Here is a 15,065-nt window from a genome sequence, read left to right as displayed (position 1 = left end):
CCTCCCCTCCCCAGTTTTCCTGTCCAATTACTGCGCTCATGAATGAAAAGAGTGACCACATTTGGACAAGAGTGGAGCATTAACTAAAATAAAACGCATGATTTTGTGAACTTGAAATAAACTAACTAGAGGAAATCGCTTTAATTTTGGGATTAATTTGGTAAAATGTTTCTGTGATGAGACTGAAAGACAAGAGGTTGACACTCTGGATGTCTACTTGGTTAACTTAAAACTTGCCTCTGACGTATCCCCTCCATATAGTAACCATGAAAAAGACAAAGCAACTGAAATTGCATTAAATTAAAAAGAAAAAGTCAAATGAAAGAGGTTAGGTTGGTATCCCTGTTTGCAGCTACAGCTGAAAAAACCTGGGAACTAGTCTAATGTTAAACTCTGACAACCACTGGACAATTAGTGCAACTCAACTCGTTGCAGTAAGGGAGTTGACTCAACTGGTTGGCAGCTGTGTGTGTGTGTGTGTGTGTGTGTGTGTGTGTGTGTGTGTGTGTGTGTATATATATATATATATATATTTTTTTTTTTTTCTTTTTAAAGAAGGTTGGAGCGTGACCACTGCATCAATATTAGTTTAACATCTGAAATTCTGACTGGACTCAAGGAGTTTATATAAATTTCTGTGTATGTATATGGAGACAGAAGTGATTTTCACTTCACATTTAATCACAGCTATTATCACAGATTGCTCATAACTGTCCACTTGTCCCTGTTCAATCGCAAGCTGATGGCAGACAGAGCCCATCTTTACACAACAAAGTCGTTTTGAAACAAGTAGTTGTACACCAGGTGCCCGTCTCCAACTGTTACAAAATGAATGAGACCGCTGCACATTGTGACTGTAGCATTAGTTAGAGAGGCCATTACAATCTCTAAGATCTCCAATATCCAGGTGGATGACTTATAAAATAAACTCACCTTCCTCAGTTGCTGTGGAGGGAAAACTATCCAAAGAGGCCAGACCTCCCATGGCTTGCTTTCTTTATATGAAACTGCCTCCTACGAGCAATTACATATAACCACAATGGGCTCTGCATGTATTTAAGAGTCAGGGAATTTTACAGACTCCATTAAAGTGACGCTAAAAAAAACCAAACCTAAACAAATGCATTTAAGCTCCAGAAAATAAAAACAAAAATAAATATATAATTTGGATAACTTGCAGATGTAATTAAATTCAGTGTTTACATATCAAATAATGTTATCTTAGCAGACAGCAATTAAGTCATATTACAAACACAGTTTGTTTGTAATATGACTTTAAAAAGTCATATTACAAACTGTGTTACTGCTCTGTAACACATAACAGTTAAACAAGGTGATATTCACACTGGTTTAATGCACTGGGATCTCATTTGTTCCCTTTAGGTGGCTGAACTGAACCTTAAATATAGAAAGCAGTGTTTTTGTTTGTCATTCTCAAACTTCTAAATCACCCCCTGATCCCTCTCATTACTGAAAATACCCACCATCTCTGTTTAGAGGGAAACCATATTTAAACTGGAAATGCAAGATTATGTACACAAAGTTCTGATAGCTACTTTACAAATGAGCTGTATGCGTACCCCGGGTGACATTTAAAGCATTTAGCTGCATCCTGCTGCCACCTACAACATGAAACCTCTGACGGGTGGAGTGAGTATCGTGCTCTGGTAAAACAGAGTCTACGACAGCAGAATTAAACGTGGACGTTTTCTAAATGCTCAACATTTATTTGAAAAAACATTCTTCATAGACTGACAGTGAATTATACAAGTATGGCACATTGTTAGCAGGAATCACTGGTCGCACAGTCACACACCACCTCTCTCTCTCTCTCTCTCTCTCTCTCTCTCTCTCACACACACACACACACACACACACACACACACAAAATGAATCACGATCTCCAGCCGGCGTGGTCTCAGACTGTCCATAGAAAAGCTGTCAGTACCACAGACTGCAATACTGTAAACGCTGATCAGGGGCAGGGTGGTGTCTTTAGGGTCAGCTTCAGGGGGACGCTTCTCTCCCTCTCTCTCCAAGGAGTGGCATTCATCTCTGGACCTCTGGAGGGTGCACAGGTGAGGCGCTATGAGGGCATGAGGAGGGTTTGGGGGGTAGAGGGCAGGGGTCCAGAGTCTTCTCCTTCATCACATCCCCATACGGATGCTCTGGATGATCTGAAATATGGCTGAGAGCACACAGGGAGACACGACGTCAAAGCCTTGACAGGAAGGAAAACAGCGTGGTAAACAGCCATGACATCATTTCTCATCTGGATTCTCTATCCCGTTCCTGGGTCCAATTTCCCGCTCCAATCAGCAGCTTTTTTTTTTTTTTTTTAAAAGTCCTGTCAACTCTGTGATACTTTTTAAAACTGCAGCAGATGTGTGTCCCTGTAATGTGGCGTCAGTTTGTGGGTCGCTCACTGAAACACACTGAAAATCTCATTGTCCATCCATCCATATTCATGGATGGCCAGCCACCCTTCGGAGGAAGCTCATTTCTGCCGCTTGTATCCGCAATCTCGTTCTTTCGGTCACTACCCACAGCTCGTGGCCATAGGTGAGGGTAGGGACGTAGATCGACCGGTAAATTGAGAGCTTCGCTTTTACACTCAGCTCCCTCTTCACCACGACGGACCAGTGCAGCGTCTGCATTACTGCAGCTGCAGCCCCAATCCGTCTGTCGATCTCCGGCTCCCTTCTCCCATCACTCGCGAACAAGACCCCGAGATACTTGAACTCCTCCACTTGGGGCAGGAACTCATACCCGACCCGGAGTGGGCACTCCACCCTTTTCCGGCTGAGAATCATGGCCTCAGATTTGGAGGTGCTGATCCTCATTCCCGCTGCTTCACACTCGGCTGCGAACCGTTCCAGTGCGACCTGGAGGCCCTCACCCGATGAAGCCAACAGAACCACATCATCCGCAAAAATCAGAGATGAGATTCTGAGGCCACCAAAGCGAAAGCCCTCCGCCACTTGGCTGCGCCTAGAAATCCTGTCCATAAAAATTATGAACAGAACCGGAGACAAAGGGCAGCCCTGGCGGAGCCCATCACCCACCGGGAACGAGTCCGACTTATTGCCGGCAATGCGAACCAAGCTCTTGCAACGGTTGTATAGGGATCGAATGGCCCGTAGCAATGGGCCAGACACCCCATACTCCTGCAACACCTCCCACAGGACACCCCGAGGGACACGGTCGAATGCCTTCTCCAAGTCCACAAAACACATGTAGACTGGTTGGGCAAACTCCCATGCACCCTCAAGTATCCTGGAGAGGATAAAGAGCTGGTCCAGTGTTCCGCGACCAGGATGAAAACCGCATTGTTCCTCCTGTATCCGAGGTTTGACTAGCGGACGAACTCTCCTTTCCAGCACCCTGGCATAGACTTTCCCAGGGAGGCTGAGGAGTGTGATCCCCCTGTAGTTGGAACACACCCTCCGGTCCCCCTTCTTAAAGATGGGGACCACCACCCCGGTCTGCCAGTCCACAGGTACTGCCCCTGATCTCCACGCAACATTGCAGAGGCGTGTCAACCAGGACAGCCCTACAACGTCCAGAGACTTCAGGAACTCGGGGCGGACCTCATCAACACCAGGGGCTCTGCCACCAAGGAGTTGTTTAACTGCCTCAGTGACCTCGCCCCCGGAAATTGGCGGGTCATTCCCCTCATCCTCAGACTCTGCTTCCTCCTCGGAAGACGTGTCAGTGGGATTAAGGAGGTCATCGAAGTATTCCTTCTACCGCCTGACAATTTTCTCAGTCGACGTCAGCAGCGCTCCGCCAGCACTATACACAGTGCAGGTAGAGCACCGCTTTCCCCTCCTGAGACGCCTGACGGTTTGCCAGAATCTCTTCGAGGCAGTCCGAAAGTCTTTTTCCATGGCCTCTCCGAACTCCTCCCACACCCGAGTTTTTGCTTCAGCCACTGCCCGAGCCGCATTCCGCTTGGCCTGTCGATACCTGTCGGCTGCCTCCGGAGTCCCACAGGCTAACCAAGCCCGATAGGACTCCTTCTTCAGCCTGGTGGCTCCCTTCACCTCTGGTGTCCACCATTTGGTTCGGGGATTACCACCACGGCAGGCACCAACCACCTTGCGGCCGCAGCTCAATGCAGCAGCTTCGGCAATGGAGACGCTGAACATGGTCCATTCGGACTCAATGTCCCCAGTCTCCCTCGGAATGCTGTTGAAGCTCTGCCGGAGGTGTGCGTTGAAGATCTCGCGGACTGGGGCCTCTGCTAGACGTTCCCAGCACACCCTCACTACGCGTTTAGGTGCACCAGGTCTGTCCAGCGTCCTCACCCGCCACCTGATCGAACTCACCACCAGGTGGTGATCAGTTGACAGCTCAGCCCCTCTCTTTACCCGAGTGTCCAGATCATATGGTCGCAGGTCTGGTGATACGATTACAAAATCGATCATCGACCTACGGCCTAGAGCGTCCTGGTGGAAAAAAAAAACATTCTTGGCAAAAGCGAAAAGCGAAAAGCAAAAGCGAAAGAATTTGCCAAGAATGAAGAAATGTATTTCTATGATCTTACTCCACGGCCACGTTCATACATGTGAAAGTCTCCATCTCATCGTTTTGAATTGAATTCTAATGAGCATTTAAAAGACGTTTTTAAGTTCGTGACTTTTCCAAAATTTTTCATCGTTACTGTAACGACAGAAGTATTTAGGGCTTAATCATACTCAAGTGGTAGCACAAATGCTTTACCATCAAAATATACACAAAGTACTTAAAATACACAGTTATTAGATTTACATTTTAACCCCTGATCCCATCCATGCTGTCCTCTAAGCAATTTGTAAGACTTCTGGTCAAGCTGTCATGCGGCACAGCTACATGACGCAAGCTCCAATGACGTGACGTGAAGGTCATGCAAATCGATAGGCCGTTTCAGCTTTGGAGAAAAATTTACTACACCCTGGGTTTGAAAAAAATGTCTGGGATTCTCCCGTAGACCGAATTATCTTCTGATGCCACCGTCATCTGAAATGGAGGAGGAGCTTAATACGGGTCAACCTCTCTTTTACTAAAAACAGACAAGTAACACGATGTGAGACTTCACACTTCACAGCACTCTAGTCTTAAAGCATCAATAGACACGCTACACTCCCCTGTGAACACAGCCCTGCTCCAATGAGGCTGATTAAATGTGAGTGCTTAATAAATCTACTGGATTGGGGATGTGGAGCTCCAGTGGTCAACTGCATAATTAATTAACATTTGATTTGAGTGAGCCTTTAAACATGAAATAAGCCTTATCTGTGTATATAAAACACTTAATTTAACACAGTTACTGAAGGTCCAGTCATCTGAGTGAGATAATCAAAGCATTAAAGAGCTGCTGGGTATTGAACACAGACTGATACATCACATCAGTCTGACTTTAGGTCCTAAAATCCAGCATCACTGACCAGTTGAAACCACTTTCTTCTGTAGATATTTTTAAAAAAAAGAAAACGTCCGTACCTGATCCACACACAACAAACACAAAGAGGGCGAGCAGCCAGGGACCCACAGGATACTTCTCTTCTTGTGGCCGCTGTGGAGGAGAAACACACATCATGTACGTCAGCAAAAATGTGCTGCCGAGCAAACACAGAGGCTTCCCTGCTCCTTGTCCAACTTCAACAACTGTTTTTGCAGGGATAAACCTCAGAGTCTAATTATACACTGAAAGGTGCAGGGTCAGCACTTCTCTCTCCCTCTTTACACGGTGGCTCATCAGTCAAAGGTTTAGAGAGCAGCCGTGATGAGCTCAAATTCAAATTCAAATTTTATTTGTCACGTACACAGTCATACACAGTACGATATGTAGTGAAATGCTTGGACAACTACTCGTGACCTAAAGAAAACAAAAAAAGGAAAGGCTATGAATAAGATAGGAAATAAATATGCAAAATTAAAAAGGGTAAATTTAACTAGGAAGGAATAAAATATAAATTAAGGTTAAAAATGAAATAACTGTACAACACAAATTAGAATGAAGGGTAAATTTAACTGGGAAAGAATAAGATAAAATATATAAATTAAAGTTGAAAATAAAATAACTGTACAACAAAATACACAATATAGAACTATATAAGAATGTATGAAGGAATCTAAATATAAATAAATATATACACACAATAACAGCAGCTGTACAAGTATTAACTGGAAATGAAGAATATAGTGACCAGTGTTGTGCAAAAACAATGTCCAGAAAGTCCAGTGTGTGTGTAAGAACCATATGTGTGGGTCAGTACTGTGTGGTGGTGTGATTGAGAGACCGTATCGCCTGCGGGAAGAAGCTCCTCCTCAGTCTCTCTGTGTTGGTCTTCAGGGAGCGGAATCGCTTTCCTGACCTCAGCAGAGAGAACAGTCTGTTGTTGGGATGGCTGAGGTCCTTCACGATCTTCCTGGCCTTGGTCCAGCACCGCCTGCTGTAGATTGAGTGCAGGTCAGGGAGCTCGGAGCGGATGGTGCGCTCAGCTGACCGCACAACCCTCTGTAGAGCTCGTCTGTCCTGCATGGTGCTGTTCCCGAACCAGGTTAAGATGTTTCCCGCCAGGATGCTCTCTATGGTGCACGAGTAAAAGTTCCTGAGCACCTTGGAGGGCAGTTGGAAGTCTCTCAAGCGTCTGAGGTGGTAGAGACGCTGTCGGGCCTTTTTCACCACGGTGTTGATGTGACAGGACCATGACAGGTCCTGCGTGATGTGAACTCCGAGGTATTTGAAGCTGTCCACTCTCTCCACTGGGCACTCGTTGATGACGGGGGTCTGGTAGTTCCTCTCCTGCTCAGTGCTGAAGTCCACTATCAGCTCCTTTGTCTTACTGACGTTTAGAAGGAGGTTGTTCCTCTGGCACCAGTTCTCCAGATTCCTAATCTCCTTCAGGTAGGCCGTCTCGTTGTTATCAGAGATCAGGCCCACCACGACGGTGTCGTCAGCAAACTTGATGATGGTGGTGGAGCTGGTAGTGGCCACACAGTCATATGTGTACAAAGAGTACAGCAGGGGGCTCAGAACACACCCCTGGGGGGGCTCCAGTGCTGAGAGTGGTGGAGGCTGAGACATGTCCACATCTGGTTGGATGTGTTAAACCTGGACCACATGCAGCTTGATTTGATCTCAAGTGGGCTCAACCTGAAAAAGTTTTGCCAGTAACTTAAAGAAGGGAGAGAATTTGTATGTTTACATCTAAAAATATTTCACTTTAACTTTAAAAAAACAAAACAAAGAAAAATATTATTCCTTTCCAAATTATTCTCTTATTTAATGAGACATTCACTCTATTATTAATATAGTATTAATATAGTATTAATTAATATAATAACATGTACATATCTTATCAGACACCAGCAACCAGCTCAAGGATTTAGCAGCAGAAACCCTGATAATCACAACCAAAGCATTCAGAGGAGCATCTATGAACCCATGACACATTGAGCCTTGAAGCAGATGGGCTACAGCAGCAGAAGACCACACTGGGTGAAACTCCTGTCAGCTAAGAACAAGAATCATTGGAAGATTAGAGAAACGTGGCCTGGTCTATGAAACTCAATTTCTGCTGCAATATATAGATGGTAGGATCCAAATTTGGTGTAAATAATATGGCAGTATGATTCCATCCTGACTTTCATCAACAGTTCTTGCAACACCTTCCTAATAAATTGGCCAGTGTGTCTGGCGTCACAGTGGGAAAAGACAAAACCTGCTCGTCTTTAGCTCATCTTGGTCTAGAAATGCTTCCACTCCCTGTGTAATACCATGGGGATCACCAGAGAAGGATTATCACAGAGCTTTATTGGAAAACTAGAGCAAATTTGACATTCTGCATTACATGTCTGCTGTTGGGATGTCAAACGTGTGAGGAGGAGGAGGATATGTGAAGAAAACTAATGTTGACATCACTGAATAGAGTTACCGAGACTAACAGAAATGAAAAGAGAAAACTTGTGGAGAAGACAACCCTCCATGATCCCTTTACTGACCTTGAGAACAGATACTAAAGTTAATAAATGTTTAAATCCACAGTAGTGGAAAAGAGTGCAGATAAAAATGAAAATGTGAAGGACGTATTAAAGATATTTTAAAATGTTCCACAGTCATTAAAAGTAATTAATAGTAACTAATAAGACTCATAAGCGCCATCTAACATCTATTTTCACTTTTTTAATTCAGTGTTTTTTTTGGTTTTGCTTTGTGATATCAGCTTGCCATTCAACTGCACTGACCTCAGTGAAAGGTGGGAGCAGGTGAGACAAACATGTTGAGTAGCAGGGATGTCAAAAGGGCAAAGACTCCTGTTCAGCTCACCTATTTTGGCATTAACTGTATTTTCTTAGATTTTACAGCTTTTGCTACATTCATACTACACCACATTCATTGATTCAAAAACAATTAAATGAGAGAAAAGCTCCAGTTGGTTCTTTTTTGTCTTTTTTGGGGGGAACTTCACAAAAATCTTCTGGGCAACGAGCCACCACAAACTTTTCTGCAATTTTTTTGCAAATGTCTTTCTTAAAATTTTAGCCCAAATGGTTGTGATGCTGTAGTAAGTGAAAGAAACCAATGTTTTCTAGCATGTAGAAATTGCACGGTTTTTTCAATTCAACTCAACTTTATTTACATAGCGCCAAATCACAAAAACAGTTGCCTCAAGGCACTTCATATTGTAAGATAACCATTCTACAATAGTGGACTTGGCGACAGTGGGGAGGAAAACCTCCCTTTTAACAGGAAGAACCCTCCAGCAGGATCAGGCTCAGTGAGGGGCTGGTTGGGGGTTAGGGGAGGCAGGAAAAATGTAGAGTGCTGTACAGTGGTCCTTCGTTTATCGCGGGAGTTACGTTATAACAAATAACCCGTGATAGGTGAAATTCATGAAGTAAGGAAAGTTTTAAAGTCTGTCTCCTGAATCCAAACTGGGAGCTGGTTACATAGGGGTGTCAACACAAGGCCCAGGAGCCAAAACTGGCCTGGCGAAGACGCCAAACAATGTGAAGGAGGTCCTAAATAAAGTTAAAAGTCCAAAATGTAAGTTTTACAAGTCTTATTTTTGTTTTTTTAAACAATTGGTCCACAGTAAAACAAACAACAACAACAAAAATTTCCAAAAAATTACCAAATAAATCTGATAAATAAATCGTACGTTCTTTTATTTACCAAAAAGCCTTTTATCATTTGTTTTGTTTCATTAGGGGGTGGCTGTAGCTCAGGTGGCAGAGCAGGTCAGCCACTAATCAGAAGGTCGGTGGTTCGATCCCAGGCTGCCTCCTGGCTGCATGCCAAATATCCTTGGGCAAGATACTAACCCCATGTTTGCCTACTGGTGGTGGTCAGCCTCGCCTCTGTCAGTGCGCCCCAGGGCAGCTGTGGCTACAATGTAGCTTGCCATCGCCAGTGTGTGAATGTGTGTGTGAATGGGTGAATGACTGAATGTAGTGTGAAGCGCTTTGGGGTCCTTAGGGACTAGAAAAGCGCTATACAAATGCAGGCCATTTACCATTACTTTTAATCATTTTTGTATTTTTAAAAAAATATATTTATTTCTAACAAGTCTTTTCTGTTACTTTATGATAGCTCAGTAATTAATGTGTAGTTAAACTTCTTCACCATGACAGAAAGTTTCACCGGTCACTTAGGATCAAAGTGGACTGTATGTGGCCCACAATGTAGAGTAAAATAAAGTGATGGGTTTATTGGGGTTTATTTTCCTTTTCCTTGATGACAACCAATTATTTGTTTTTAAATCAATGCATTTCAGACGTGCTCTCACGTTTACCGCTGATTTTATGTCAGAATTAACGGGTTTCGGCAATTTTCCTGCCCTAACTGCAGCCTCTTCACCCGGACAGCAACATGCAGTGTGCGGCGGTCACGAGCGGAGTGAATCCAGTCTGAATAAATTACACCCCGATCCGCTCCGTGTGAAATAAAACACACCGCACATATCACGCTGAAGCTCCCAAGTCGCTCAGCACCCTGACACCTTTAACTGACAGCTGGCACCATCAGCACTACCATCACCGCTGCGCTCACGCCGGGCTGAACGTCACCTCTCTGGGCTAACGTGTCAGGTTGGCGTCGCTCTGCGTGTCCGTTAGCGGCTCACCAGCGTCTTGGCTACGTTTCCTCTTTGAGTGATGTTCTTGCTGTGCTTCTCGTTGGCCATGCGGATCCTCTGTTTGGCCACCATCTTCACCGGGATACGCCAGTCTGTTTTTAGCCTGTTGTTTTCTGATGCTGCAGGTTGACGACAGCAGCAGCAGCGGCGCCTGCGTCAAGTCACCAAAAGTCCGCGAAGAAGAAACCGGAACCGAAGTGCGATAGCGTTCAAAATACGAGCACGAAGCTATTATAACAAGTTTTTATGCTCTATTCTATGGTATTCGAAGTTCAGAAATCCAACACGTGACTATCTATATATGCTTACTGTACGTTTAAATCGTTGTAAGACTTAAGTTATAAGAAATTATACAAAATGTTTACCGAGACTCTTACTTTGAAGGGCCCCACAGGATGTTGCGTGTTGTACGTTGTTGAGCTTGAAAACAGCATCCCCATGCACCTGGCGCGTTCAGGGGCGCGCTCCAGCTATCGATGACTGAATAATAGACTATGATTGAAAATAAATGAAATAGAAAACGAGTCGTCACTGTACGACTCATTTTCTGTACACGTATTTTGTAATAAATATTATGAGATGATTAAAAATACTCTAATTTCTATCCATCCATCCTCTTTTGCTCATCAAGTTTGTGGGTTTACATGTCTGTCATCTACCTAAATATAACGATGCGTGTTTTGAGACAGCCTAAAAGTTACCTTGTTGTTTGCCTTAAAAAAGAAGATTGAAATGTTTTTTTGGTCCAGTGGTTACCAGTCAGAAAGCCAGTGGTTTGATCCCTAGCTCCTTCAGTGTGCATACCAAAGTATCCTTGGCCAAGTTACCTCACCCTTAGTTGTCCTCAGTGCATCCATTTCACTTTGTGGGATTCTTGTTTTGACATTTCAAAGCACTTATTACAAGTCTCATTCACCTATCCAGACAGGTGCTTTTGCCTAACATTCACAAAGTTGCTTTTATTCATCTGGATGTAGCTTTTCAGCGGGAGAAATATTTCATCACTCGTCTAAGTGACCTAATCAGTCTCGGCTGACTGCAGTTTCCCCACCCTTAAAAACCATATATTTGCATAATAACCTAAAGAAGCACCAAAAACAGGGCATGGGGTCATGGCCATTGATCAGTGATCATGAAACTGAGTACTATCCACAGATCGGTGGGGGACGACTGCAAGCACTGGATTTATTCTTGGTTGAGAGATGGTTGTTCCTGTGGTGATGTGTGGGTGTTCATGTGCTAATGGGGTTTTGCCAGTAGGGGGCGCTGTATTTGAGAGGGCTCATGAATGCCTCTATAAAAGAAGACTGACTTGTGAATGAGATAATAAAAATGTTTGGAGCAGACGCTCGCAAAACACAAGTGGATACTGTGTAATTATTCAAAGCTATACGAAGACAACACATGGTACCAGGAGTAAAAGTGGGAGAGCGGAAGCGATAGTAGCTCAAAGTTCTGTTTGAGATGGAAAGTTTGAAGCCTCCGGAAGGACTGAAACTGGCGGTGTTTTAAGCAGCAGTTTGAGCTGTACATGGCTGCCATGGGACTGGACTCTAAACCCGATGCCAGGAAAATTGCATTGCTGCTCACGGTAGCTGGTCCTCAAGCCATTGAAGTCTTCAACACGTTTGAGTTTGAGGAAGTTGGTGACAGGAATAAGTATGACAGAGTGATTGAAAAGTTTGATGCACACTGTTCACCACAGAAGAACACAGTATATGAAAGGTATGTTTTCCGATCTCGGATGCAGCAACCAGAAGAGACTTTTGATTGCTTTGTGACTGATTTGAAGCTAAAGGCACAGTCATGTGATTTTGGAGAGCTGAAAGATTCTATGGTTCGTGATCAAATTGTGTATGGGATCCATGATAAACGGACTAGAGAACGGCTGCTCAGAGATTCCAAGTTGACTCTGGATGAAGCAGAAAGACTGTGTCATGCAAGTGAGTTAGCCCTGCAGCATGCAAAGACATTTAATGAGACGAGCGTCGCTGCAGTACATGATGGTGCAAGAATAGCTGTGGTTAAGAAGAAAATGGGGAAGAATATGTCACAGAAGCCCAGCAAAGAGGATACAGTGTACTCCTGTAAGCGATGTGGTAGCAGACATGAACCTAGACAGTGTCCAGCTTATGGCAAAAGATGTTTGAAATGCGATGGAAAAAATCATTTTGCCAAACATTGTCTGTCGAAAGCCAAACCCAAATCAGTGCATGTAGTTGAAGAGACTGACTTAAGCGAGACTTTCTTTGTGGGCATAGTGTCACTTGAGGATGTAAAAAGTGAGCATAACGAAGCAGAGGACAGTGAGCGATGCTCAGATTATGAAGACACGTGGATTGTTTCACTCCCAATACAAGGAGCTTTGGTGGCACTAAGGATTGATACAGGTGCGCAGGCGAACCTAATCAGCATGACAGAGATCCATGCCATGAAACCAAAGCCCAAAATAATAAAGAAAAGAGTACCTCTAAAAGACTACAATGGAAAGTATATTGAGAGCAGTGGTCAATGAAGGCTTAAAGTGACAATAAAACAAAGATTATGATGTATTGTTTAATGTTGTTCCAGAAGGTCGTGAATCACTGCTGGGTGGCGTGACATCCAAAAGATTGAACCTAGTAGAAAGAGTGTATCACATCAGCTGTCCAGAAACAGAAAGTGGACAGCGAGGAGCAGTTGACTCCATTGTACAGCATTATGAGGATATCTTCAAAGGTTTGGGATGTCTACCATGCAATTACAGTATCCAGCTGAAAGAGGATGCAAAGCCAGTGATCCATGCACCACGTAGAGTCCCAGCTCCACTGAAGGACCGTTTAAAGAAAGAACTTAACAGGATGTTACAGTTGCAGGTCATTACAAAAGTGGAAGAACCGACTGCGTGGGTAAACTCAATGGTGTGTGTGGATAAAAGGAATAAAAACAATGATTTGAGAATATGCATGGACCCTGGCGATTTAAATCAAGCCATAAAACGTGAGCACTACCAGATACCAAAGCGTGAAGAGGTTGCAAGTGAAATGGCAGGCGCCAAATACTTTTCAAAGCTAGATGCAGCACAGGGTTTTTGGCAAATAAAGCTGGATGAGAAAAGTTCAAAATACTGTACTTTCAATACACCTTTTGGCAGGTATAGATTCCTCAGAATGCCATTTGGCATAATCTCAGCATCTGAGATTTTTCATCGTGCCATGGACAACATGTTAGAGGGTTTACAAGGTGTTCGCTGTTATGTTGATGATGTGGTTATATGGGGCTCCACCCTACAAGAACATAATGAAAGACTGGTGAAGGTGCTGCAGCGGATGAGGGAGAATGGATTAAAGTTAAATCGTGACAAGTGTCATTTTGGTGTGAAGGAAATAACATTTCTGGGAGACAAATTCTCTGCTGGAGGTATTGAGCCAGATGAAAGAAAAGTAAAAGCCATCGCAACAATGCCACGCCCGACAGATAAGAGAGGTGTGCTCAGAGTGATGGGAATGATAAACTTTGTAGGAAAATTCATACCTAACTTGTCAGTGAGAACATCAGCACTAAGGGAGTTACTTCGTGATTCCATGGAATTTAAATGGTCAGCGAGGCATGAACAAGAATGGAATGATTTGAAAACCACACTGACAACGCGCCCAGTGCTTGCATATTATGATCCAACTAAGAGTCTGAAAATCTCAACAGATGCCTCAAAGGATGGGCTTGGAGCTGTTTTACTTCAGGCTGAAGAAGGGAGTTGGAAACCAGTTGCTTATGCTTCTAGATCCATGACTAAGTCTGAAACCAGATATGCTCAGATTGAGAAAGAATGTCTCGGACTGGCATATGGACTTGATATTTTTCACTGTTATGTTTATGGTCTTCCTACCTTTACAGTTGAGACAGATCATCGTCCTTTGGTGTCAATCATTAAGAAACATCTGAACGAGATGTCGCCGAGGATTCAACGTCTCATGATGAAACTGCAAAGGTACAGCTTTGACTTGATATACACACCAGGAAAGCATTTAGCTTTAGCGGATGCACTGTCGCGAGCATCAGAGGTGTGTCACGCAAGCTCCACTGAGAAAGAAGTAGACGATCATGTTAATATGATAGTGGAGTCTCTGCCAGTGTCTGAAGCAAAGATAAAACAAATATGCGAGGAGACAGCTGCAGACAGGGAGCTGCAAACGGTGATGGAAAATATCCAAGGAGACTGGCCCAAAGGGTCTTGTTCAAAGTATTATCATGTTAGATCGGAGCTCAATGTGGTAAATGGACTGCTGTTGAGAGGCAATAGGATTGTGATACCACATAGTCTGAGACAGCTGATACTTCAAAGAATACATGAGGGACATCTGGGAATAGAAAAGTGTAAAAGGAGAGCTAGAGACACTGTGTACTGGCCTGGCATTAATAAAGACATTGAGACTAGGGCTGGGCCATATTATACCGTTCACGGTAATACCGGTATAATGTTAGGCAACGATAGGAAAATGAAATATCGCGATAGAATATGAGTAAAACGCGCATGCGCAGTGCCTTTGTTTTCATACGCACATGGCCGATTGTTGAGTGAAACAGATGAACCAGAATTGGTTTGTAAAAATGGTGCAACTTCAGTGATGTGGAACTGGTTTGGTGTTTGTCCGTCAGATACACAACAAAGCACATTTTTTTGCAGAACATGCAAGCGGCCGTCGTTATTGTCGTATTTGTCGGACTAAGATGCTCTTAAATCTGGGAGTAATCTGGGTCCTAAACTCAGTACACTTCAGGTCAAACAAACACTGCAGCATCACTGAGAGTTAACTGTCTAAATTCTTTCATCTTTAATAAAACGATCAGCATTGCTGCTTTACCAGGTGTAACAATTCAGTTTAACTTCCAGGCATCCATGAAAACAAAAGTTATTACATTTAACGGAGTTAGAAGTTAGCAGGAAGCTAGCGGAAGTTAGCT

General features: G+C 43.7%; 1 protein-coding gene across 1 annotated transcript; it reads right to left on the bottom strand.

Annotated features, from left to right (window-relative positions):
* Nucleotides 1-1,867: 1,867 nt before the first annotated feature.
* serp2 (stress-associated endoplasmic reticulum protein family member 2) lies at nucleotides 1,868-10,268 on the bottom strand. The gene is made up of 3 exons (XM_080902820.1): nucleotides 10,113-10,268; nucleotides 5,485-5,557; nucleotides 1,868-2,188 (listed from the first exon to the last, which is right to left on the bottom strand). Exons 1-3 carry the CDS (start codon nucleotides 10,194-10,196, stop codon nucleotides 2,148-2,150), a joined length of 198 nt encoding a protein of 65 aa, XP_080758946.1. The 5' UTR covers nucleotides 10,197-10,268; the 3' UTR covers nucleotides 1,868-2,147.
* Nucleotides 10,269-15,065: the final 4,797 nt, after the last annotated feature.

This window comes from Rhamphochromis sp. 'chilingali' (genome assembly GCF_963969265.1).
Source record: "Rhamphochromis sp. 'chilingali' genome assembly, chromosome: 14".
In the NCBI taxonomy this organism is placed as follows: domain Eukaryota; kingdom Metazoa; phylum Chordata; class Actinopteri; order Cichliformes; family Cichlidae; genus Rhamphochromis; species Rhamphochromis sp. 'chilingali'.
This window is presented reverse-complemented; position numbering and strand designations above follow the sequence as displayed.

Bases quoted from the DNA above. Each gene is read 5' to 3' on its own strand.
- serp2 (XM_080902820.1), bottom strand. From the start codon at position 10,196: ATGGTGGCCAAACAGAGGATCCGCATGGCCAACGAGAAGCACAGCAAG. The intron at 5,558-10,112 runs GTGAGCCGCTAA...TCTCCTCCACAG, and splicing joins GAAACGTAGCCAAGACGCTG to CGGCCACAAGAAGAGAAGTA. The intron at 2,189-5,484 runs GTACGGACGTTT...GTGTGCTCTCAG, and splicing joins GTTTGTTGTGTGTGGATCAG to CCATATTTCAGATCATCCAG.